General features: G+C 48.5%; 9 protein-coding genes and 1 non-coding gene across 10 annotated transcripts; 4 read left to right on the top strand and 6 right to left on the bottom strand.

The window, feature by feature from the left end:
- Positions 1 to 1,161: 1,161 nt before the first annotated feature.
- GGS25DRAFT_479582 (DUF1977-domain-containing protein) lies at positions 1,162 to 2,700 on the bottom strand. Its single transcript, XM_049260031.1, has one exon. It carries the CDS (start codon positions 2,269 to 2,271, stop codon positions 1,234 to 1,236), a length of 1,038 nt encoding a protein of 345 aa, XP_049118509.1. The 5' UTR covers positions 2,272 to 2,700; the 3' UTR covers positions 1,162 to 1,233.
- A 124-nt stretch (positions 2,701 to 2,824) lies between these two features.
- Positions 2,825 to 3,838, top strand: GGS25DRAFT_479581 (uncharacterized protein). The gene is made up of 2 exons (XM_049260030.1): positions 2,825 to 3,269; positions 3,382 to 3,838. The coding sequence occupies exons 1-2, from the start codon at positions 3,215 to 3,217 to the stop codon at positions 3,735 to 3,737; spliced, it is 411 nt and encodes a 136-aa protein (XP_049118508.1). The 5' UTR covers positions 2,825 to 3,214; the 3' UTR covers positions 3,738 to 3,838.
- GGS25DRAFT_479579 (tyrosine phosphatase family-domain-containing protein) lies at positions 3,839 to 5,930 on the bottom strand. Its single transcript, XM_049260029.1, has one exon. It carries the CDS (start codon positions 5,299 to 5,301, stop codon positions 4,510 to 4,512), a length of 792 nt encoding a protein of 263 aa, XP_049118507.1. The 5' UTR covers positions 5,302 to 5,930; the 3' UTR covers positions 3,839 to 4,509.
- Positions 5,931 to 8,386: 2,456 nt separating this feature from the next.
- Positions 8,387 to 9,891, bottom strand: GGS25DRAFT_529666 (uncharacterized protein). Its single transcript, XM_049265312.1, has 2 exons — positions 9,441 to 9,891; positions 8,387 to 9,324 (listed from the first exon to the last, which is right to left on the bottom strand). Exons 1-2 carry the CDS (start codon positions 9,558 to 9,560, stop codon positions 8,620 to 8,622), a joined length of 825 nt encoding a protein of 274 aa, XP_049118506.1. The 5' UTR covers positions 9,561 to 9,891; the 3' UTR covers positions 8,387 to 8,619.
- Positions 9,892 to 11,240: 1,349 nt separating this feature from the next.
- Positions 11,241 to 12,864, top strand: GGS25DRAFT_161487 (ubiquitin-like protein). Its single transcript, XM_049256498.1, has one exon. It carries the CDS (start codon positions 11,422 to 11,424, stop codon positions 12,256 to 12,258), a length of 837 nt encoding a protein of 278 aa, XP_049118505.1. The 5' UTR covers positions 11,241 to 11,421; the 3' UTR covers positions 12,259 to 12,864.
- GGS25DRAFT_161530 (uncharacterized protein) lies at positions 12,420 to 13,389 on the bottom strand. The gene is made up of 5 exons (XM_049256499.1): positions 13,222 to 13,389; positions 13,080 to 13,139; positions 12,946 to 13,011; positions 12,813 to 12,878; positions 12,420 to 12,747 (listed from the first exon to the last, which is right to left on the bottom strand). Exons 1-5 carry the CDS (start codon positions 13,256 to 13,258, stop codon positions 12,581 to 12,583), a joined length of 396 nt encoding a protein of 131 aa, XP_049118504.1. The 5' UTR covers positions 13,259 to 13,389; the 3' UTR covers positions 12,420 to 12,580.
- Positions 13,378 to 14,644, bottom strand: GGS25DRAFT_161453 (uncharacterized protein). Its single transcript, XM_049256497.1, has 6 exons — positions 14,282 to 14,644; positions 14,081 to 14,170; positions 13,915 to 14,016; positions 13,776 to 13,853; positions 13,653 to 13,718; positions 13,378 to 13,597 (listed from the first exon to the last, which is right to left on the bottom strand). Exons 1-6 carry the CDS (start codon positions 14,502 to 14,504, stop codon positions 13,497 to 13,499), a joined length of 660 nt encoding a protein of 219 aa, XP_049118503.1. The 5' UTR covers positions 14,505 to 14,644; the 3' UTR covers positions 13,378 to 13,496.
- A 4,166-nt stretch (positions 14,645 to 18,810) lies between these two features.
- On the bottom strand, positions 18,811 to 19,932 carry GGS25DRAFT_519029 (uncharacterized protein; the record flags this gene model as incomplete). Its single annotated transcript, XM_049263633.1, has 3 exons — positions 18,811 to 19,387; positions 19,474 to 19,643; positions 19,891 to 19,932. 3 exons carry the CDS (start codon positions 19,930 to 19,932, stop codon positions 18,811 to 18,813), a joined length of 789 nt encoding a protein of 262 aa, XP_049118502.1.
- Positions 19,933 to 20,654: 722 nt separating this feature from the next.
- Positions 20,655 to 20,737, top strand: GGS25DRAFT_t30. The gene has a single exon. It is a non-coding gene; the product is annotated as a tRNA-Asp (tRNA).
- On the top strand, positions 20,693 to 21,804 carry GGS25DRAFT_479563 (methylated-DNA--cysteine S-met). The gene is made up of 3 exons (XM_049260028.1): positions 20,693 to 20,964; positions 21,045 to 21,376; positions 21,495 to 21,804. The coding sequence occupies exons 2-3, from the start codon at positions 21,188 to 21,190 to the stop codon at positions 21,792 to 21,794; spliced, it is 489 nt and encodes a 162-aa protein (XP_049118501.1). The 5' UTR covers positions 20,693 to 20,964; positions 21,045 to 21,187; the 3' UTR covers positions 21,795 to 21,804.
- The last annotated feature ends 1,772 nt before the right edge of the window (positions 21,805 to 23,576 follow it).

The following is a 23,576-nucleotide window of genomic DNA, read 5'->3' as shown; positions in this document are numbered from 1 at the left end:
GGTAGGTAGGTAGGTACCCCTATCCAGACAGTCTTCATGTCTGTGCTTAAGTAAATGGGCGATGGGATGGGATGGGATGGGATGGGATAAAGGGGGTTTATAAAAGCCAGGTAGATTCGCTAACTATAGGATCAGATCAGACCGTCCGCGCGTATGGAGACTGAAAGCTCATAGACTGGGTAGATGGAAAGATTAGGGGGTAGGTAGGTAGATAGATACCTAGGTTAGGTAGTTAGGTATGAACGAAACGCATAGTTACCTATGATTGATCTACATTTTTTGCGTGCGCGAGCTTATAGTCACCTACCTCTCTTCAACTGCCTGCCTGCCCCTGGCTAATCAATAAGACAGCAACTGCAGAAGCGATATTAAACGCAGCCACAACACCCATCCATCCCAACCCATCCCATCCCATCCCCTAGCCTAGACCGACAGGAGTAGACAACGTCCCAAGGCTAGTAGTAAACAGAGGCGAATAGGCAAGCGGGTAGGTGAGATAGGTATATATCATTGACAATGCATGCTATCGACTCGATCCGACTCCCCTCCCAGCACAACAGAACAGAATCCCCTTCTCCCAACGCCTGGCCTTACGTATCGTTCAAAGCATCCCCCCCCCTTCTCTCTCTCCCTCCCTCCCTTCTCTCCCCGTGCTAAACTAGATAGGTGGGTGGGTAGGTAGGGTTACCTAAGCTCTTTCGCTGTGCCCGTTTCTTTTTTTTTTATGCATTAGAGGAAGAAAGAGAAAGAAAGACATTATCGTAATTTTCCTGCTTCCTTTCTTACTTTCTTTCTTTCTTTCTGTCTCTGGTGCTGTCCCCTCCTCTCTCGTAAATAGGCAGAGTAGGTTAGGTAGGTAGGTAGGTAGCTAAGCTAAACGTGATCGTTGTTTTTCGTTTCGTTTTTGCGTTATTATGCAACCAAGTAGCTCTCTATTTACGTAACCTACCTACATACCCACTTATGTGCGTTTCTTTCTTTCTTTCTTTCTTGGAACGAACAAAAAACTTTGATAAGGGCACGCGTAGGTAAGGCAAGGTAAGGCAGGGAGGTGAACGATACCCAATCGAAATCGAATCGACGCGAAAAACGCTTCCATGAACATGAAAAAAACCCAGCAATGACCCAGTTGCCCCCTTTCCCCCTCCCCCGCTTCCTCTCCCCCTATTTGCCTTTTCTTTTCTTTTCTTTTCATTCCCAGCCCCCTTGCCGTTCTCAAGCCGGGCCTTCTCGCTACCGCGCGAACCCCAGCGTCTCCATGCGTATACACGACGTCATCTCGAACTGCTCCGCGATCTTCATCTTCTCTGGATCCACGAAGAACCAGCCCTCTGCTTTTTCCAGCAGCTCCCGCTTCGTGCGCATCTCGGTCTCGCAGCGGCGGCGCAGGACGCGGCGGAAGCTGACCGAGGCCTCCTTGTCGAGCGCGCGGAACTGGTAGTCCTTCCAGTCGAGGACCTCGGCCGGGTTGACGTAGTAGTCGACACCGAGGCCCGGGATGGTGCGGTGCAGGGTTAGGGGGGGCGCGGCGTGGTCGAAGGCCATAGTGGGGGTCGCGGGCCCGCTGTCGCCGCCGGCGAAGAGCGAGGTTAGCACGGGGAAGACGAAGAGCAGGATCATGGGTAGCAGGCTGATGAAGGTGTCCCAGCCGGTCTGGGGCTCGCGCGGCTCGCCCTCGGGGTTCTGCGGCCGCCGCCGCGGGTTGCCGCCGCCCATCTGGTGCACGCGGAAGCCGCGGTTGCCGCCGAGGTTGAACACGAACTGCGGGCCCGTGTCGAACCCGCCGCCGCCGCCGAAGGGACCACCGAATCCGCCGCCGAACCCACCGCCGAAGAAGCGCTGGAACATTTCTTCTGGTGTCATCTCGTCGCCGAATCCCTGCCCGCCACCGCCGAATCCTGCCCTCGGGCCGGCGTGTCTCGCGCTCGAGAAGGGGTCCTGGGCTTGGGCTCTGGTGGTCTCGTACTTGTTGTCGGGATCGGTGCCCCAGCGGTCATACATGGCGCGCTTGTCCTTGTCGGCGAGGACGCCGAAGGCGTGGCTGACCATCTTGAAGGCCTCGTCCGCGTGCTCGTAGCCATTCTTGTCGGGATGTGTCAGCAGGGACTGCTTGCGATAAGCCTTCTTGATGTCGCCCTCCGTGCACGTACTCCTCACGGCCTCGAGGTCTAGTATGTCGTAGAAGGCGGAGGCTTTACATCGTCGGATGCGAAGGACGGCGGCTTTTTGTTCGGGGGTGTATTTCCGATCTGAGGGGCCGGTGTTGGACATGGCCACGTGCGACCGTACTCGGAAAGGGCGTGCGTAGGCTTGATGTGTTGCTGATTGTGCGTATGATTTAATGATTCGTGATGACCAGGTATGCGTTGATTTGAGGTGGCTGTGTGCCGGGGGTTCGAAGACAGGTGTAGTGGTCCGATAGGGTAGATGAGGCTTCCTTAGTTGGCTCACTTCGGGTTTGAAATGATTGAAAAGACAACGAAGTAGTTAATTGAGTTCCAAGTTAGCGTCACTATAAAGGAACACTAATTGTGAATCACGTATTGTAAAGGTAAAGGAGGCAATTGAGGTGATGTTTTGTTGATATGAAATAGTGGCTGAAAGTGGAAAGAGATACGTATGTGTAGTATTCAATAATGTTATCCTAGACTCGGGACAGGTTCTGCTGTCTTTGCAAAGTGGCTTTTCGCTGAATTGTGGCTTATCTATGGCTCGATAAGAGCCATAGTAAGGGAAAGCACCCGAGAGATAAGCATCCCAGTACAGTTCAATTGTTTAATCCATGCATGTAGTTAGTAACTATGTAGTTACATGTAGCCCCACCAAGCAAAGAGTTCCTATGAATTCACCAATAGACCAAACGCCCGGGCAGGGTTCTTTTTCTTAGCTTCCAATGAGCCTCATCGTCATTGACGTATTTTTAACGAAACCTACCTACCAGGTCCTACCTTAATACCTTGGTAGGTAAATAAATAATTCATGTCAGCTCATGCAACTCTATCACGATACATAAACCTAGAAATCTGATCTACTACTCCTGCTATATTGTCATATCAGTTCTTATTTTAGCTTAACTCTATAAAATCTGGAAAACTTGGTGCTCTACTCTTTAAGCAAAAAAAAGGAAAAGCGCCCAATGAGAAGAGAACTTTAACTATTCGCATCAAAATTTGACTTGGCTTTTTCCCAACACCACAATCCCACATCCTCCAACATGACAACGCCAGAACCACCTAAATCAATAACGTCACATCTCGAAGCATGGGGCAGTACGTACTCTATTTCCTTCTCTCTCTACGTCTTACTCTACGTTGCCCAGCAACTTCAAACTTCCCATGTAAGCAAACACCCAAGCGCTTACACAACTAACCTGCCACACAGCCAGCCCCTTCGCACCCGTGGGCCTCGCAACCTTAATAACACCGCTGCACTTCCGCCCCTTCCAGGTGCGCCCCATGCTCTTCGTGCCCGTGCTGTTCTTCTCCAGCTACGCGAACTTGCAGGGCTTCAAGATAGACAGCGCCGGGATGACTGTGGCCGCTAGCGGCACTTATGCGCTGTTGGCCATGCGGAGGAGGCCAAGCGCCTTCATGAAACGCTTCTCGATCCGGGGAATCGTCAGGGGCGCTGCTGTGGCTTTGAGCATTATCAATGTCGTCTCTGCGGGTTGGGTGTTTGCTAAGGGGGACCGCGAGAAGGAGAAGGAGGAGAGGTTGAACAATCCAAAATGGGTTTGAGCTAGGTTAACTATACTGTAAATACCAGTAGCATACCCAGTTCTAAAAAAGACTCCACTACTACTATAATCTTCAAAGAGGGCATACAATGCCATACATACCCTCTATATTCACGGATAGATGTGAGGGATATCACGAATCGCAAGCTTGCACCATGCATATCGACAAAACATAACAAAAATTTGTGTCTTTGGAAGTGGTTCTCATTCGCCTATTTTCTTACTACCTCCCCCTCCATTAACCGACACTTCCAACCCTGAGAACCTCCTGAAATGCTTCCAATTTCGTAGTCTGCAGTCTTCTGATGTATGATGCGAGCCAATGCAAAATGAGTCAAAGACAGAAAAACAAACGAAATATCGAGAATTCGTCTTAACAAAGAACAATCCAGATTTAACGCCGGGAGACACCTCAGCACTTGATTGGTCTCCTAACCGACCGACCGTGTTGTATGCAGGCTCGACCTTGCCTCGTCAGATATGCGTCCTCCCAATATCTTCTTTCCACACCTTCCACCATGCTGTGATCTTTCCATTCCCATCTCCAAATCTTGTCTTTTTTTGGTGTAATGATTGCCGTAATTTATGCTTGCCGCGATTTAATGCTCCAATTTTATATGGGTTCGCCGGATCATAGCCAGCCCGGGCTTTCTTTCGTTGTCGCCATCCTTCCCGAATCTAATAACCAGACCGTGACACCTGCCTGAACCATTTCTATACCTCTCCATCTCTAATGCCACTTTGTCGTAATAGGACACCACTGTGTTTGTGTGTCATACAGTAGTGAGAATCAACAGCCGAGTAGTTGAGTACACCCAAAATGATAGAGTGAAGGACGCCAACATCACCATGCCGTAGAATGTGCGCAGCACAAAAGGGGCTTGGCTTAAGGTTGATGGTGAGAGAGCAAGATCGCAGAGTTTGAAGTTGGTGAGATATTGTACATCTTTCTCTCGAACCTTGGGCTCAGCGTATTTGGTGTATTCGTTGATGATGCTGGCTGTGTCCCACTCGCTAGCCTTGCGGATGACGCCAACAACACATCCTGTCCGGTGCTTGCCCTGGTTGCAATGAACCAGAAGCGGGTAGTTCTTCCGATTGCCAACGACCGCGATGATGGACTGCATCGTCTTGATGGGAATGTCTGCTTTCTTGGTGCCGACCATGTCGAAGATCTCATGCTTGATACCGTTGTTGGTGATAAAGTGCTGGAAGCCATCAGGTAGGTCATCCCCGACCAGGGTAACAATGGTCTTGAGGTTCAGCGATTTCATGAATGGATAATCTGCTGCTTTGGGGTAGCTGCTGCGGTACAGGCCAGGGAGAACCATGGCGAAGTTGGTTGGCGGAGCAGTGGCAACAGCTAAGGGCCGTTCGACGGCGATGTCTTTGGCCGAGATGTATGCATCTCGGAGCACAACATCGGGAGATTCAGTTCTCATGGAGACCAAGTGTAGTGATCCGCGCTTTTCTTCCTCGTGGTGATGGTGATGAACCATAGCTTTGCAATCCTTTGGCGATGATACAGAATGCATGGCGTGCTTCTGATGATGCTGGTATGACATAGGTGTTTCTTCTTTCCAGCTCAGACTTGGGTGGGTGCTGTATGTACTGAATAGGATGAAATTCCGAGTTCTGTGATTGGATACGGGTTGTACAATTATGTATAGTCAGAATAGAATGGAAATGTCAGGATAATGTGACTCGGCGTAGATAACGTGATGGAATGGGGTGATGTTTGTGATGTAGGTAGAAAAGGGTATGGTATGTGTGGGTGAATTTGGTCAAGATGATGCGGATCTAACCAAAGACTCTTGATCACAGCGAATCCAGAGAACCTGACATATTCGCAAGATGAAAGGTAAAATACATCTTGTAAGTAAATAAGGGCAGGCTTAAATAAACGTAGAAGTCAATCAATCATCCAAGATGAGTAGGAGCAGACTTTGGTGTCTTTAAGATTCAAGTGTGAGTAGAGAACGTGAACAAGAACATTGAAGGTTATGGAGGGGATGGTAATTTTGAGGTGGAGGATTTGATCCTGTTCTTGTACAAAATACACTAAAACTTAAACAGATGTTGCACGGAAGGTACCGCGCTACATACATGTACTACTAGTAACTAGTAGTACGTACATATGTAGTTATTGTTCCTCGACAGCCTGAGTCCCTGAGCTCGCCCTGTTTTTTTAGAGTGTAGAGTGGTAAAGTCAAGTGGAAAAATGACAGGCTTCTTTAGGGGTCCTCTTCGGGTTAATTTTAGTGGAGAATTGTGTTCAATTCCGTACTATGTCAACAGTACGTACTAGACTAGGGTGTACAATGTAGTTACATACATATATGTAATATGTATTTGATGTATTGTACAAAATGTAGCTTTGATTTAAACTTGAACTAAGCCTAGATTTCAAATTCAATAACTGGCGCAACATTGAAGTATCCGGTCTGACCGGGTATGTACGTATGCACTCATTGATCTACATCTTCAAGTTCAGCAGTGCATTGGTTTGGCTTGAGATCAACGATCTCAGGTACCGAGTACGAGCTTGTAACTGCCATCAAAACTGCATACTGCCATACATGTCTTGTATGCGTGTGTACAACTTAATGTATGGCTTTGAAACGTTACTAGGTACAAAGTCAGGTACCTACGTACATACCATTCCAGAGTCCACTTTCATTGAAACGTACATGTACCTATGTACACATATTAGTATGCATTTCCAAATGTAGTCCTATTTTACACACAGCACGAGCACTGTGCTTCATGTTGTGTTCAGCCTCCACATGTACCTAGGTACCTTAAACTCGGCCCATGGGGAATTTCCTAGTATTTCCCCCTTCTCCTCCCCTTGCTGCCCCCCTTGCCCATGTGACCTCGAATCAAACAGAAGTGTATACATATTGGGAAGAATGAAACGCCAATGCGTCTCGATTGGATACTCAACATATTGCGTTCCATGGGTTACTTTGCATAGTTGCATAGTAGAAACACACCCAGTATCGGATTGGCTCCCATTTTCCTTACATACGAGCTTGAATAATCAGTCGAATCAAGTGAAGTGATATACTTGTACAAATGGGGCAGGCGGTGAGGCTCTCCCCTGGCAGAATGACGCAAATGCCATGAACTCTGGACTCCAGAGAACAAGAGGCGCTATGCTTTGATGGGACTAGCATATGCTGTGTCACCCCATAAGAGCGCTATTTTTAATCTCGCTTTTGATCTTAGCGCTAGTCGGTTTAAAGTCTTATTTGTCGGAATTAGGCCTTTGGAGCCCCGACGATTAATATCCGGAATAGAAAAAACGTGCTTGAGCCTTGAAGTCATCAAAGAAAACCAGAACCTTTCAGCGGGTAAGATGACGGTATTTCTTGATACTGAAAGATGATTCCATTGGGTGATGAGAGAGGAGATGTCCAAGACCAAGGCAAGGTACCTTTATTCAAAAGATCCTCAAACAGGTGACCAATGGTCATATGGCAATTTCCATAAACAGCCACTTACACAAAAAGCCTACATCACAGGTACAGTACCTAGGTACACACGTGCTCAACTTCTACAAGCATGATGTGTTCGAGACTCAAGAGTCGAGTGCTTCTAAGATGCATTTCTGGTATGATTTGTACATGATCTAGCCTAGGTTAGTGTATTGCCGGAATCGAAACTCAACTTCCCATCGTAGTATTCATGTACACCTACCTAGGCTATTTTACAAGGTCGGCCTTTTATATGTAAATATTGAATATTCCCGCGATCTAGAAGCTCAGGTACCACGCCGGTCCCAACTAGCATCATGTTAGTGGTTCTTTCAGCATACTACCTAGTAATCACCTAACTAGGGTAGTTAATTCGTAAGTGCTTCCCCCACAGAACATAGCATGCAGAAAATATCTTTACCCCCAAATATTCCCGCCGAAATACACATGGCAAGGATTCTATATTATTATAAATGCCATGACAATGATGAGCAATGTCTTGGAAGTGTTTGGATGCTCTTTATATAAAACCTTCAGACTGTACCAGCCCAGTAAGCTTGGGCGCCGAGGCCCACTTTGAAGAAAAGGGGTAAGGGAGCAGAGGAACGCAAGCAAATCAACATACTTGGCATGAATGGCATGAAGGGACGGGTATAGTGAATATCAGATCTTGTTTCATTTACCTAGTATTTCCAGAGATTCGCGTCGTGTGTATTGGTCGATTTACTTTTTTATTGCCAATACAATGCCGGAGACCTCAGATATTTGTAAATGGGGCGTCGAATTAATTACACAGGTAGTTAGCTAACAAAAAATTGCTCCACGTAGTTACCTACCTACCTTAGCAGGCTTAGCTAGGTAGGTAGGTATCCAACCTTACACTTATCCGCACACCTTACTGCCACCAAGGATAGCAAGCACGAAACGTAAAGTATCATCGTCTTACGATCGTCTAAAGTTTGACAAATAACAGTCTTTCTCTTCTGATAACATATCACGCCAAGCAGCGGCTTATAGCTGCTAGCAAATACCAACTAACGTAACCTTAAGTCGACCGAATTGAGGAAAAGGGGGCGTTAAACTAATGCTCTAGGATTAGAGACTCTGGCCTAAGACCAGAGACTTCTCAGCATGAGAAGAACAGAATGCTACTACACTATGTACACCGATATAGTATGCGTGGATCTCTCACTTGCTTCTGCAGGCACCTGCTGGGTATCCTAGCAGCTTCCTAGGCAATGCCTAGGCTAAGCACATTAGTAGTAAAACTACCTATCCACCCAGATCTTCAACTCAAGCGCCTCCTTTTTATGCTTTGCAGCTTATTTCTATTCGAATATACCAAGCGTCAGAACTATAATCCGGTACCCCCCCCCTCCCCCACAGGTAGTATCTAGTACCATATCAAAGCGCACACGGATCCTCGCCATACTCAGCCAGCAGAAACCCCCTTAGCTCCATCGAGAGCGCCATCCGCGCGAACTCCGCCTGGGACCGGAACGAGCCGAAGCGGTACTCCAAGCGGGCGACCGGTCCCCCGACCCCGGCCACCGTGCCGTGGTCGACCACGCAGTCGAGCTCGTACACGAACTTCCTGCTGAAGAAGTCATCGAGGTACGCGGTGTTGACGACCTCGGGGTCCCCCGCGACGAGCACCACGCGGCTGTGGTGGTGGTGGTGGGGATGGTGGCTGTGCTCCGCGGCGGCCTCGGCCTCGGCGACCCGGTTGCGGTTCCAGGTGACGCGCGGGAAGCGGCCGGCGACGACGAACTCGCCGCGCGCGGCGGCGCGGTGCAGCGCCTCGGCGTGCGCGCGCCGGAAGAAGCTGATCGATGCGGCGGCCGTGGCGTGGCCTGCGTCCGCGGCGTTGATGACGGTCGAGCGGACGCGGCCGGTCTTGGTGATTCCGGCCAGGAGCTCGTGGTGGGTTATGCCGCCGGGCAGGCCGGTGATCCAGAGGTTGGTGTTCTTCTCCTCGGGCACGCTGTTGCCCTTGTTGGACGGCAGGCTGGGGTCGCCCCGGTAGTTGTTGTTGACCAGGCTGACGCCCCGCGCGCAGTAGGAGCCGCCTTTGAGCTGCTCCGAGGGCACGAAGAATCGGTGCTCGGTCTGTGAGAGACGTTGTAAGTTTACCAACTATGGGAAAGTCGCATATTTTGAAAAGAAATCCGAAATGTTCTCCGAGGCGATGGGGATGTGTAAAAGGGGTAGCAAGTGTTACGTACGGTGGGTATAAGTGCCATGTTATCCATTATTTCTTGAGGTTTTGGGCTGGGCAAGCGTGTATCTGTGCTATAGGTAGTTGGGGAGCTTTGCGGCTGAGATTTAGTGTCGAAGTCTGACATAATGAGCTTTGTGGTTGGCGTACTAGTCTCGAGGTGTACCTAAGTGTTAACGAAAGGCGTAGGGACTGTGGACGTTGCTTGTGGGAGATGCTTGTGGGAGACTGCAAATTGAATGTTCTGTGCCAGAAGGCTTGTTATATATTCTTTGAAAGTCGATTCGGGACAGAATGAACGGTGGGAAGGAACATGATGTGACTGGGAAATCGAAATCACTAGTAAAGTGAAAGGGCCAATATGGGATCGAAAGCTGCCAACAGTCAACACAATCACGGAGCTGGGACCGTCGTACAAGTAGAGCTTGGTCAGATACCAAAATATTTCGCCTATCAAATGCAGTCACTTGTCGACAAGCGAATGTGTATAATTTCGGAATTCGCGAGATGAATGTACTCAAGAAGCTATCGTCATAACTCCATGATAGAGCTCTGTTGTTCTAGAATCGGGGTTCATATGCAGTTGTGTGGATGTGACACTAACTTAAGATGATAATTAGGTTGGTGTCAATGCCCCAAAGTACAAGAATCATAATCGTGAAATCCAGCGGAGCATATGACTTGATGGCTTATTTGCTCTAAAGGTAGATCTTTGGTATTTCCATCCTCTAGTCATGGTGTTTGACATCTTCATACCTGCGACGCTTCCTGACTTATTTGCTATGTGATACCATTATTTACTCTCATATCTCGGCACACAGGTAGATATAGAGATCTGGGCAGACACGTACACTAGGTAAATGATATGTTAAGTCAGATTGACTCTATATGCAAGTACCTAACCTAGAATAAAGTTCGCAGATTCTATGTTTCTTAGCCTTGTACTCAACGATACACCGGAGCTATTTTATGGTACTAGGTAGGGAACAAACACTACAATAGCCATAGACAACGAAGAACTACCTATCAATTCGATCATTGGTATTAATACCATGGCAGAGTTGGAGTATTCTTAAAATAAGAGTGATGTTACGTGTAGATTACTTTTTTGTCCATTGGATGGTACGAGATGGAATCTTCGCATTTTACACCTCCATGCGTTTTACGCCTCCATGTATGAAGTGGATCGATGGAGTAACTTTGTCGAGACATCCCCCAGGTTCCTAGATAAGATCACCACCATGAGAATTCCCTGAGGCTCGCCGCACACTTGACGAGGGAAACAATACTTCGTTTGCTTCGCTGTGTAGCATTCAAGATGCTGAACCGCGGGCATGTAGAGGGAATGCGGGGCCAACAGGCGATGAACTGAAGATTGATGAATGATAATGACTCCTTGTTTTTAGGAGTTGGGATGGTGAAAAGGCACATATTTGAATGGCGATAGGGGCGCATATGCGTCATATTTCGTTACAAGGCGGTTTGCATTCAGGTCTTGAGACTTCAAATGATACCCTTAGCTGGCTAGCTTCAAATGCAAATAATTCCATGTCACTGAACAGATTAAAAACAGAGAATGACTTGAATCCTGCACTCATCATCGACGTTTAAGTGTCCTATGCCTGGTGTACAGTAAGTACATAGTACATATGTAGTATCATGTACACCGGGGCACGTGCCTTCCCGAGTCGGCCATTTCAACTTCAAGTTGCCCAATGAAGTTCAATTGAAATCGGAGGGGTACTTAGGTGTCTATTATGTAAGGCATCAGTACTAGGTACCCACATTAAATGTGTGAATCAAAAGGGTCCACTTCTGACGTCGCGTTACCAATTCCTATTCTTAAATTAATCATCTTTCCTTCTACCACATGTAGGAGAGAGCTAAACGCAAGCGTTGTGCTGACTCTTGCTTTTTAATACAAACAATTCTCACTAAACCTCAGTCGACCTTCTTAAGGTATCCGACAAGGACCTGCCAGTAAATCCATGTCGGAAAAACCTACCTCTCCGCGCCCGTCGCGAGGCGAGTCACCGCCCCCTCGCAAACGAAGCCGAAGTGACGATCGGAGTCAATCGCCACGTCGCAACCGCGATCGGCGAGACAGGAACGACAACCAAAGAATGGATAGCTACAGATCGCGCGGCGATGATCGGCGTAGAGGTGGTGACCATGATTCCTGGAGGGGTCAACGAGATCGGAATCGAGACAACGGTTATGATCGACCAGGACGCGACCCAGCAAGACGAGCTGATGATCGCGAAGACAAGGGCTCGGACCGAGGACAGGGAGATGGGAAGGAAGGAAGAGAACAAGATCGACCCCGGCCGAAGAAGAGCTTTGGAGGGTTCAAATTCAAGGATAAGCGTCGTGATGATCCAGAAGACGATGATCGGCGTGGTGGCTCATTTAGAGGTTACCGAAACCGCTCCCAATCACCGCGGCGCCGAGATCGCGACCGTGACCGGGAACGTGATCGTGACGCTGGAGCTTCTTCATCCACCAAGAAGTCCAAGTCCAAATCTACTGGTGGGGATACTACTCAACCCCCTGCTCGAGCACCCGCAGCACCAACTGGTGGTGGTGAAGAGATGATCATTGTCCATGTGAACGATCGATTGGGGACCAAGGCAGCTATCCCATGTTTCGCATCGGATCGTATTAAAGAATTCAAGATCATGGTCGCGGCGCGAATCGGTCGAGAACCCCACGAGATCTTGCTAAAGAGACAAGGACAACGCCCGTTTAAGGACATGCTTACCCTCGCTGATTACGAGGTTAGTAATGGGGTCCAAATTGACTTAGAAGTCGATACCGGCGATTAGTTGGTGGATGGATGCGTATTGGGATTCAAGATTCCCATTCGAGTCGTTAAATCGAGTCATCGGCGTTCTCATAGTTACCCGACCAACCACGGTGATGCCGATATCCTTCCCATCATTCGAGTTCGTGTCTAAAATCAACGTCAAACGAAGTTATTAGGGCCCTTTTTGAATCTTATGTGTCTTGGAGTTCCTATTGTGGAATTATGAATTAAATGCCTCTGGCAAACTGCACCTAATTACACCTGTGCCGTACGTATCCTTCGCTAACATGGCCTCCTCTAGAATACACATTTGAGCGAGGACCAGGGAGTTTCTTCGCGAATTAGTTGGGCAGCGGCCCCCTGGACCTTTGCTGATCCATCCGTATCTGTTCCTTTTCTCGTTCCAGTCGTGCAATCTTGGCGTCTAATTCTTGAATCCTGAGCCTCAACGTCATATTCTCATCACTCAGCTCCGCCTTAATGCAGGCCCTCTCATCTTCCTTCCAGTCTATAGAGGAGAGAATAGGTTAGAAGGTCACAGAATGCAGCATACTTGGGTAGGGAACGACCTACGGCAAAAACATTTATGATCCAGTTCCTCTCTGCCGACATCCCTACAGCATGGTCTTAAGCAAGAATCTGACAGACATACACTATTAGCATACTCTCATCTTGGGCTTTATTAGAAGAGCTGGATTATCCTTACGAAATTCGCAGTGCCACCCATCAACTTGGACAATACAATCTTCGCAACCTTCGAAATGGCAAGAATCTAATGAAATAATCAGTTCTTCCAGCTCGCAAAGAGAGAGATATTGTGGGAAGGAATGATCTACTCACGAAGCAAACAAAATTCACCCCCTTCCCTTGGAAACCCACAATCATCCCATTGACACCGATCTAGCCATATCTACGGTCAGCTAAGTATATCCTAACTATCAGGTAGGTAGGTACCTAAGAAGTTGAAGGAAGGTACACTAACGGCTTTCACAGTACTTGTGCTCCGTAGACTTGAACATGTTACAACCTCTTACAGGGCAAGTATGATCGATACAATGCGATGAACCTTCATCTTTGGCTCTCGTGCAGCCGGGGCTGCTACACTGAGAATCTAATCATTATTAGCAACGCTTTGCAGAGATGTCACTGACGCATATGATACATACGCCCCTGGCAGTATCTTCGTCCAGGTGCTTTAGGCAGGCTGCACATCGGACGCCACTCGCATCTGTTGTCTAGAAAAGCCAGCTGAGTCAGTTAACCATATCTTCTCGTTGTAGAATGGTAAGGCGTACGAACTGTGCAGAGTACGGAATTGTTCTCTGCCATACTCATGCATCCCGGACTCGTACATGTATCTGGCTACCGGTTAGGAATTGTGCGGTTATGGGTACGTGGGTATATGATGCGAACGTCTCTGGCAGCAATGTGATGTGTTGTTTGTGGCCTCTTCTGGGCACCCGCGTGCCCGGCATTTATCTGCTGGCTGTTAGCATTTTGCATGGGGCCAATCATCACGAAGCATTGCTAACTCACGATCGTCACAATATCGGTGGTATTGACCTAGTAGTACCACGGCGCACCTATTTGGACAGACAGCCGACGAACACTTATCTGCTAGACATCAATATTCTGATCCTTCCCTCCCGCGTGATTTTTTCTTGGTGGTTCTTACGGCTGCAACAGTACCTCCAACGTCTGTACTGCGGCGTCGGACCTGCGGAGTCCCAATACTGCATCCTCCCATTCATACAATCGGGTGCCTGGCATCTTACGTCTTCCGAATGTCTTAGCGAAACGTCGCCGTCAAGTTTTCGTTATGGAGTCAGTCAATTACTCACGGAGTTTGCAGACGGAATCCTGTGGACTCTTTTCCGCCTCGCAACGGTCCGTTCCTCCGATGATCAGTTCCCAGAAATGCTCGCACGTGTCTCGAGGGATTGTTAGTTAACTATCATCAACCTTGCCGCCATGTTTCCCTCTTCTCTTCTCTTCCCTCCCCTCCCCTCGCATACTTCACGGGGGATAGATAGGTTACTCACGCTTTTTGCAATGGGGCGAACATATTAGGTCTCTCCTCTCCACCGGAATCTTGCAACACAAGGCTTTGCACCTGGCGTTACTGGCCTTGCAAGTGCAACTTGTCGGCTTGCACTTGGAGGTGCATGAATCTCGCCTATCCCCCGGACACTTACACGCCGAAGCTTTGCACACTGGTTTGGCATGGCATCCCGGTGGTCTTATGCGACAGCCCCCCATCATCATCTCGGAGGTGTCGTCGCGTTTTATCCGTCTGTGGGTTAGAAAAACACAAGAGGGCCCGATACTTTTCTTTTGCCACTATCAAGGCTCGAGCTATTTAAGGGAAGTGGTATTTTTTTCTTGCTTTCGTCCTTTTGTAGGTGTGAGGCAAGACAACTTACTTACCTAGGTAGGCTAGAGAGTTGCATTCGACTACACGGCTGTATTGCTCTCAAATCTCACCTAAGCTATAGCTCCTATATGATAGGTTCTCAGCCAACCGCAGTTTTCGGTGAACACGTACCTATCTACAGGAGCAAGTATCGCTGTTGCATGTAGAGGAGGTAGATAGGTAAGTTGGATAGCTGGGTAGGTACATGATAAACATCAAACCCATCAGCGGTGTGAGCCAAAATGCATTTTCTGCTGACTGCTGTTGCCACCGCCTTTGAAGAAAGTCCAGCAGCGAGGCTGAGAACGAGAAAATCGATACCGGTAGTAAATAAGTTCCTACCCAGCCAGGCAGGTAGCCAGGTGAGCAGGTAAGTAGTGTAGTGCAGGTCGCCGTATCTAAAACATCATCGCCGGTTCGTTTCATTCCTAAGAAAGAAAAGTCCTCCAACGCTCAACTCCTCTTCGGCGTTCACCCCAACCTCCCTTAGGGAGGGGAGGGGGGGATCTCGATTCGGCTCCTTTTGCAGCACAGCTGAAAGCGCACGCAAACGAACGCGGTAGTAACAGCGCCTGCTATTGCAGTCCCCACCCTCCGACGCCGCCGCGCCGCATGGGGTAAATAAATACCTAGGTATGATTGCTAATACGCGATTATTGATGTATATAGGTTTGTACTTTATGTCAGGCCTGTCATTTATACCTACATATATACGTACACATATCTATACATCTCTTCGGCAGTGGCGTTTCCAGTTCACAAAAAGACTCCCCCCTCCCCCCAAAAAGAAAACCAACCTTGATGTCGTGATCACCGCTGCCATCAGAGCCGCATATGTACATACGTAGGTACTCAATCTAGGTAGATATGTACATACGGTATCTTTTTGCGAGGTTGCATCGAAATGTCAGCCGCAATGCAATCTTATCATTTCCCAAGATTGCGATTGCGAACTTGAGCCGTTTGTTCCGCCTATTGAACGTTAAGTTATCTCCGACCATCCCATCTCCCCATCTTGTCATATGCCCGGGAGCTGAAAACATTCACAGGATGCTTTAAGTGCTAGGTACTAGGGAGGCTCTTAGGTTAGACGCGGTAGTGGTGGTGGTGGTGGTGGTTATTTGTGCTTAGGTAGGAAATAAGAGGACGTTCCCACACCGTTCTGGGGAAGTTCTAGCTACCCGCCTTATGGAGTAGCATAGAAACAGGGGGGATAGTTACTTGTGAGTACTAAGTAACGTGTGGCTTAAAGTTCCTCGGACTCCTCTCAGTCTCAGGGTCTTTGCGGAAACACTAATGCACTTATACGTCGGGTGACGGCTCGGCTATAGAATAAACCGCCTACAAAAGATACCTAGTCTTGCTGGCGGTAACCAACCGTATAAGCATCCAATGGGGATATCTTACAGACCTACATTTTGTCTTCTTGTTACCGGCTTTTCCTTCCTTCCATGTCCATGGAACATCTGGCTGGTGACGGCCCCCACGACTACATCTACTAACCTTGCCGTTTTATTGCATTTTATCCTAAGCCACTGTCCCAGATGAGGCTATAGTCCACAGTGGTATATACCACAATAACCCGAGTTTTGGGGCATCCTAAACCAATATTAATTCCAGCTACCTACCTAGTAAGTAGGTAACCACAAGGCTGTACGCCAGTTTCTGAGAGCCGGGGCAAGACTTAAGGATAGTTGTGATGGTAGCTATGGCAGAGTTTTGAAGGATCATTGTGATAGAGCTGGCTAACCTAGGAGTGACCTTTCGAATCTCATATTGAACTACTCCTAGCTTCTCACAGTATCTTCATAGTCATTTCTTCGAGAAAGATAGTGGGAAATACTCTCGTTGAAGGTAGATTTATTTTGTTCTGGATACTAGGTAGGTAAAGAACCGTAAGGTTGTTAGCTATTCTAAGTTGGAAGTATCTATCACAGAATGGGAAAAGAAATAACCTGAACCTGGCATCCCTTTTTAATTCTTTTCCTCTTTAGCCTGGTTCTTTTTCATGAAATATTAGACGAGGTAGTAAAAGAACTAACCGTGTTATCCCCAGATTAACTTGACCTAGGGGGGTGGAAGAACTGGCATGTATCTAAATCATCACAAGTTAGCCATAAGCGTGATTTAGATCTCGTAGTCTAACCTTAGCTCGTACCTGGCTCAAGTTGCTAAAGTGTATAAACGAACCCGGCCCCTGGGATCGACACTCGATCCTGTTATTCGGGTAGGTAGGTACCCAGTCGAGATCAGCCACAATCATACCACCTCGAGACAGCCGCTTCTTCCGTCTACTAGACCACAAGCTGTGTTTTCGTCCATCCATCCACCCCCCCTGACGCGCTAGCTAGCTGGCTGAGCTGCTCCCCCAGATGCTTCAGCTAGGAAAGCTTATAGACGCGTTCGAGCTCCTGGTTGGCCGCCTATTCATAGTATCTTCAAGCCATAATCCAAGATCGACGACCCCCCTGTTTGGGGGCCTCGGGAGACAGGGGGGAATATGTCGCTGGACCTTGTTTTAGGCATATTGTGACAGACAGGTGGGACAAAGTTCGGGATCGGATTCGAGCATCTAAGGTGAGCATGTCAATTGCGATAAAGCCACTCGGGACTCCCGTCGAAATTGGCTTGGGTTGGCTAGCTACCCCAGACACGAAGTAGGTATACACCGCCTTAACTGAGAAGTCAGAATATTATGATCTTCTACTTACATAGGTACCTCGTTAGAGCCTCATTACATATGACCAAGTCGCGTAGCGCGGATACTTCGACCTGCTTTTCACTGCCAAATGCCGATATTCAGACCGTCGTTCTCACTTCGCTCTTCGTCGCACGAGAACTTGATAACGGCGATCACGCGATTACGACGGTTTCAGTGCATAGGTACCCAACCCACCCCTTGGGTGTCCTCTTACCTCAGACGGTATATTAGGGGGAAAATGATCATGTAAGCTGGAGTCATGTGAAGAGCTTGATTATCTGTCTACTAGGTACCCATTTAGAGTGCTTACTGAGGCTAGTTCCGATTGCGTGGTGAAGTTGGCGGGAATGACGTGAAGATAATTACCTGCCTGCCTTGCACGTACGCTTTCATATAGAGCCATGCTTGGTCGAGATTGTTTTCAGATTGATTTTCGTCACCTACCAGGCCCACTTAACCCCTTTTGTTAACTAGATCATTCTATATAACTGAAGCTATTCGCAAATGCCTAAGGTACTTATATAAGCATTTTATAAGACTTTAACATTACTGACATCTCCGGCTATGTAGATCCAATGCCCCCTCCAGCTCTGTCCTATCGCTCTTGCTCGGTAGGAGGCTTATCTACATATGACCAGAATCTGAAGGTTATCATAGAAAGCTTTTGGGAGTGTTGTTTCTAATGTGCGTACCTGGATGCGTTCGACTCGATTACGAGGATTACGGCAGTCTTCATGCATAGGTAGGTAGGTAACCGGCCTACCCCTTATCACCTTACCTCAAACGAGAGGGGGGAAAGCTTGGCTATCTACCTACAAAACTATGGTAAGTAGCTGTAGCTAACGAGACCATTTCCGAATGTGTAATAGCACTAGTGGAAATGATGCGAAGATCGCTTGACACCTAGGTACCTACCTACCTACCACCTGCACGATATATACCTAGGTTCATATCTTGTTCTGGAATTTCATCCCTCGAATCCGCATCTACCAGGATCCATAGGAAGAGCTAACCTTAAACTCGATCTAGCTGTTGGCAGTGGAGCACACGACGCGTCTATACAACCTAGGTACACAGCTCCTCATAGTCAGAAAGTGGCTTCTTGCAAAAAATAAAGGGGCGGGGTTAGGGTTAGAGCAGCCCCGCTTAAATCCTAAGGATTCAACACGATAATCGACTGAAGGCAAATGTATCGACCCCAGATCAGTTCTGTACAGCAACTTGTAGTAAAAATCCATAGTATTAATAAGGTTGCTTTTACTAACTCCCCCTAGGGAGGTAGATACTATACCCTGAACATTGCCTCGAAGACTTCGAGATATAATTATGATGAACGTAAAATCGCCCCCCTCAAACCCGACGCTTTTTATACGCTACTAGTTAGGTTACCCCTATCTATCCGCCTTATCCTCACCGGCACCTTCCCAGCCGCATGGGAGACTCCACCCCCAAGCCCCTTAAGCGAGAAGTCCTCCTTGACATCCCTCCCTTCCCCCAATATCTCGCAGTCGAGCAAGCTTACCATCAGCGCGGTAGTAAGCAATATCTGGCGCTTCGCAAAGTGCCGGCCGGGACACTGTCGCGGCCCACCGCCACAAGGGATCCACGACCCTTCGAGGTCTTTGGTCGAGAACGTTGGCGGCACACCTGGGGACGAATACCTGAGAAACCGCCCAACCCAGAACTGGTCGACGGGGTGCTTGTTGTTCGCGCCGGTGTTCCACGCTTCCGCATCCATGTGCGCGTCGATCGCTGGGGTAACGATCACCTTGCGCCGGGGCATGACCCAGTCTCGGATATCTAAATCTGCCACATCCCCCATCCGAGTGCATCAGGAGGCGCAGGGTCTCCGCGTAGACGGCCTGGAGGATGGGCAGGCGAAGCAGCTTGTCGACATCGAGCTGGATGCGCCCGTCTGCACCTTCGAGCGCACAGGCACAGGCATCGACCTCGGCCCTCACGTCCGCGAGCAGCGCGGGGTCCCGGTATACGTCTAAGATAGTCCAGGAGGCGGCCGCGACCGAGTTTCTTACTCTGCGCAAAGAGTTAGTTATCTAATATTAATCCATACCTGAGTACTGCTTAAGACACAGGACAGAAAGCGCTGTAAGTAACTTTACGCCCATATAGCCCCGAAATCCTCGGACGCGATGGCGTCGTAGTCGAACCCGTCCATTTGGAAGAATGTCTGGTGCCTCTCGCGGAAGAAGCTGCTCCCATAGAACGGGTCGTCGCCCTCTGCGTCGATGGGTGGGGCATCGAAGTGGTCTCTTGCTACTTTTTTTTGTTCCTGGCGTTTAAGACTAGATTTCGAGCTCGGTAGGCCCTCGGAGCTAGAAACCAAGGGACACCTGCGAAATGAATAAAATAAAATTAGTCAAGTGCGCCTTGACGTTTTCAGGGCCGCGAGTAGAGGAACCGGTGGGGATGGGGTTGGGTGTGCTTACTTTGGGTTCAAGACAAAAGCTCTGGGGTTTCAGAAGTACCTAGGTGATTGGTAGAGTTCCTAGCAGCGGGATGGGAAGGAGGGAAATTACCCCTAGAAGGGCTGCGCGCGGTGGGAGAAGGTCCCAAAACATGGCATTGAGGAGGTTGAGTGTACCCTAATAGGTATATTTACCTGGAGTTTCTCAATTGATGAAGAGCTGTGCCTATCTTTACCAATTCAGCTTCTCGCGTGAGTGTTGGTATATTAATTCACTATCACGAGATGCTAAAACTGTCCAAGTTGATAGGAGAAAGGTGTCTTGGCTAACTTGGCTAAAGCTGTAGGTTACAACCTTGAAGCTTTAATATTATTCCAAGTTTAGTATGTTTGAGTTGAGCCTTTCAATGCTACATAGGTACTATGTATGTATGTTTCCGTGTCTTACCCTAGGACCTAGGTACCTACATATGTTATGGCAGTGATGGATAAGTGACAGCGGTTGTCACAGCTGTATAGCATGGTTGCGCAGAGGGCTATCACGTGACACCCCGTCCCTGTGGGTGTAGTCAAAATAACCATGATCGACTTTCCATAAATTTATTAGAAGTCCATCTTTAAACAAGGAGCGGAAATGTGGACCATACCCTGCATGTTGAAATACCAAGACGATCTAACGGCAAAGTATCAATGATAATGTACTTGAGCTGAATACCTACTACTAGTACGCAGTAGATACTAACAATTTATTAGTGCGATTGATTATGTACTACAGGGAGTCACTAGGTTAGGGACTGGGCTAGGAATATATTGCACTTTAACCCGCCACATGTCAAGCACCGCCACAGCAAATCAGCATCCGATAGGGTGTTTAAATCTCGATTGGTCTAGTGGTCAGGATACCTGCTTGTCATCGCACAAGCACGCAGGTGGCCGGGGTTCGATTCCCCGATCGAGAGCACAACTTTCTACTTTTTGTTCGTTCGTGCATTTATGATATTTGAGATATTCATGTGTAATTTCATTTATCACGCATTTTTGACATGTGAAAATAACGTGTTTTCGGCATTGATATGCAGCTTTAAATGATTGTGGTTATCGCTAAGTGGTCATGTGACTTGGCGTCATGTTCTTGTGAGGGGCAAGACGCGCCCTTTGCATGACATCGCGTGGTGAGTCAAGACTTGTAAGCTGAAAGATATCGACTTCCCAATTTCTGTTTTCCTATAACTCACCCCAAAGGCCAATTTTAACTGTCGATTCCAGTCCCTAGCATTATTTTACTTTCAAAAACATACCTACTGCAGCAATTCACCAAGCACATATCTTGCATATAAGGTACCTAGCAGTTATCTAGACTTCTGGCTAAGCCCGCATTATTTCGAACTATCGAAATAAACGAAATAGTTATGGCCGTGGGAATTAAACGCAAGCGCGTGGGCGAGGCACAAGAATCTTCAGTATCACTACCTCAGAAGACCATAAAGTCCGCGTCTGAAGCCGCGACACCAGTAAAGGTTATATCCGTACCCGAAGCCATGGAACCGCAACTCCAGCGCATAGCAGCATCGAACCGCACGCCGTTTGAAAAGAGAGTGGTAAGTTCCCCCTAAACTCTTCTCTGCAGCTACCTACCTAGTAGTTACCCATCCCCCCCCCTATCTCCGCCACGCCAAGCCTCGTGTCCAAGAAACCCCACTAACCACCACCCCCCAGTGGACCTCCCTCTGCCAGATCCCCCGCGGCCACGTCTCGACCTACGGGCTTCTCTCCGCGCATCTAAAATCCTCGCCCCGCGCTGTCGGCAACGCGCTGCGCCGCAACCCGTTCGCGCCGCAGGTGCCGTGTCACCGCGTCGTGGCGACGGGCGGCGCGCTCGGTGGCTTCAAGGGCAAGTGGCCGCGCGACGGCGAGGGCATCACCATCGATGAGAAGCGCAGGCTGCTGCGCGCTGAGGGGGTTAGGATTGATGAGAGGGGTAGGGTGCTCGGGACGCCGTGGGCTGGGTTTGTTTAGGTGGTGAGGCGTTTTCTTTTGGGGGGGGGGGGGGTGGGATGGGATGAAAGTGAGCGAGAGAGGGGGAGGGGCAGTTGCCCGCGAGTTCAATGAAGCATGGCCAAAAAGATTTATTGATGGGATGTCGAAGCCAAATCAATCAACACCACTCAGCCATTGGGATGCCATTATTTTCTACAACAGTCTCGTCGCCTCAGAAGCAGCAGGAGGTTTTTGTACCTTTCAGCTCCTGACAGCTCCGGAAAGCCATGCGAGGCACCCAAGATGGAGACCCACGCCAAATCCACTACTCGGATGCCAGCAGAGGGTCACAAGACGCCCAACGCCAAGAACGACTGGAATTATCAACTGAAACGCAGGGCGCAAAGTTACAGCCACATTTATAACGTGCAAGGCAACAGAGTGAGCATCTGCGTGCAGCTGGTTAGCGGAAGAGCCTCAGGTAGCCCAGTACCGTGGGTGGCGCTCGGGATAATTATCGGAGGTCTGGCATGGCAGCTGAGAAGAAAAGAAAAGCTTGAAATCGAGGGCCAAGATACCGTGGGGAAATGAGAGTATGTCGACAATGCAGGGCGAGAGAGAGGATACGGCAGACATGGTAGACATGTATTCTACATAACGCGTAATGGATTTCAGTTCCTGATCACGACTCCATTCTATTATAGGTCTTCATATATCAAACGACCATTGCAAACATTGAAGTTATGGAATGGCCGACCCTGACGAGCGAGGGTAAGGTCATGGTTAGCTATCGCCCTGCGTGTTTGACCTTCTGGATTAAGACAGGCAGTGTTGTGGTGGGCGTCGCTATCACAGTGAATCCGCCTCCTCATCTCCTACTACGGCCCTAAATATTGCGAAACCTTCAGATACTGTCAGGGGTCTATCTGGGGACTATATGGGGGTGGGATAGAACAAAGACAGCTTCACACTACCTATATGTTGCAGGTGCCTTAGGTATCATCCATGGCTCCACTAGGCCTGCCCTAGATATTAGCACAGCGCCATCGTAATCTAGAATAAACCAAGCTTTCTTCCATCCGTACTTCTTCCTTCCCATTGGTTGCAGTTCACCCTGCGATAGTATATGAATCTTTCAGCCTCGTGACAGATACATCAATGATATGTACCGCAGATACCTAGGTACCTAAGGTGTGTAACCACGATAGCCCCAAGTTACAAGACTCAATCGGACATCGATGTGACGAAAGAGACATCAGGGATGACAGGAAATTAATCATGAGACAGGCAACAATCAATCATGCGCTAGATTTCACAACATACTTCTTAGGCTCCTCTCTCTTCTCGTGCCTGGTTTTAACTCACCAATGCTTTCCTTTCTTCCCTCACCTTGCAATGGGAAAGAATTGTCAGATTTTCCACTACGCCAAATGGTGAATGATTGATCTCTCATTCAATATGTCTCGTTTATATCTGTTGCAGATGCCTTAAGCGCCATGGCTCCACTAGACCATATAGCCATATATCGGCACTCCACCAAAGTAGTAAGGAATAAAGCAAGCTTTATTCCTTCGAAAATAATCAGACCTCTTGGTTGTTGGAGGGTAAAACAACAACCGTCTTATTTTTACTCATTGACCATATCCTCACTTCTTGAACACTTACACCAGCTATTCAGGGGCAGAGCCCAGGGATGGTATCGCTCAATCTTGTCCCCAACCGTCCGGGACCTCATGCGCGCGGACTGCCAGTATGCTTTACGAAAATTGTTTGCTGAGTTTAAGTTGGACGAGATGACGGCCATGGCAAAGCTGGACCGAG

Source organism: Hypoxylon fragiforme (genome assembly GCF_022984875.1).
Source record: "Hypoxylon fragiforme strain CBS 206.31 chromosome Unknown GGS25scaffold_3, whole genome shotgun sequence".
Lineage (NCBI taxonomy): Eukaryota > Fungi > Ascomycota > Sordariomycetes > Xylariales > Hypoxylaceae > Hypoxylon > Hypoxylon fragiforme.
Note: the sequence above shows the minus strand (reverse complement) of the source record. Positions and strands in the feature narration are given on the sequence as shown.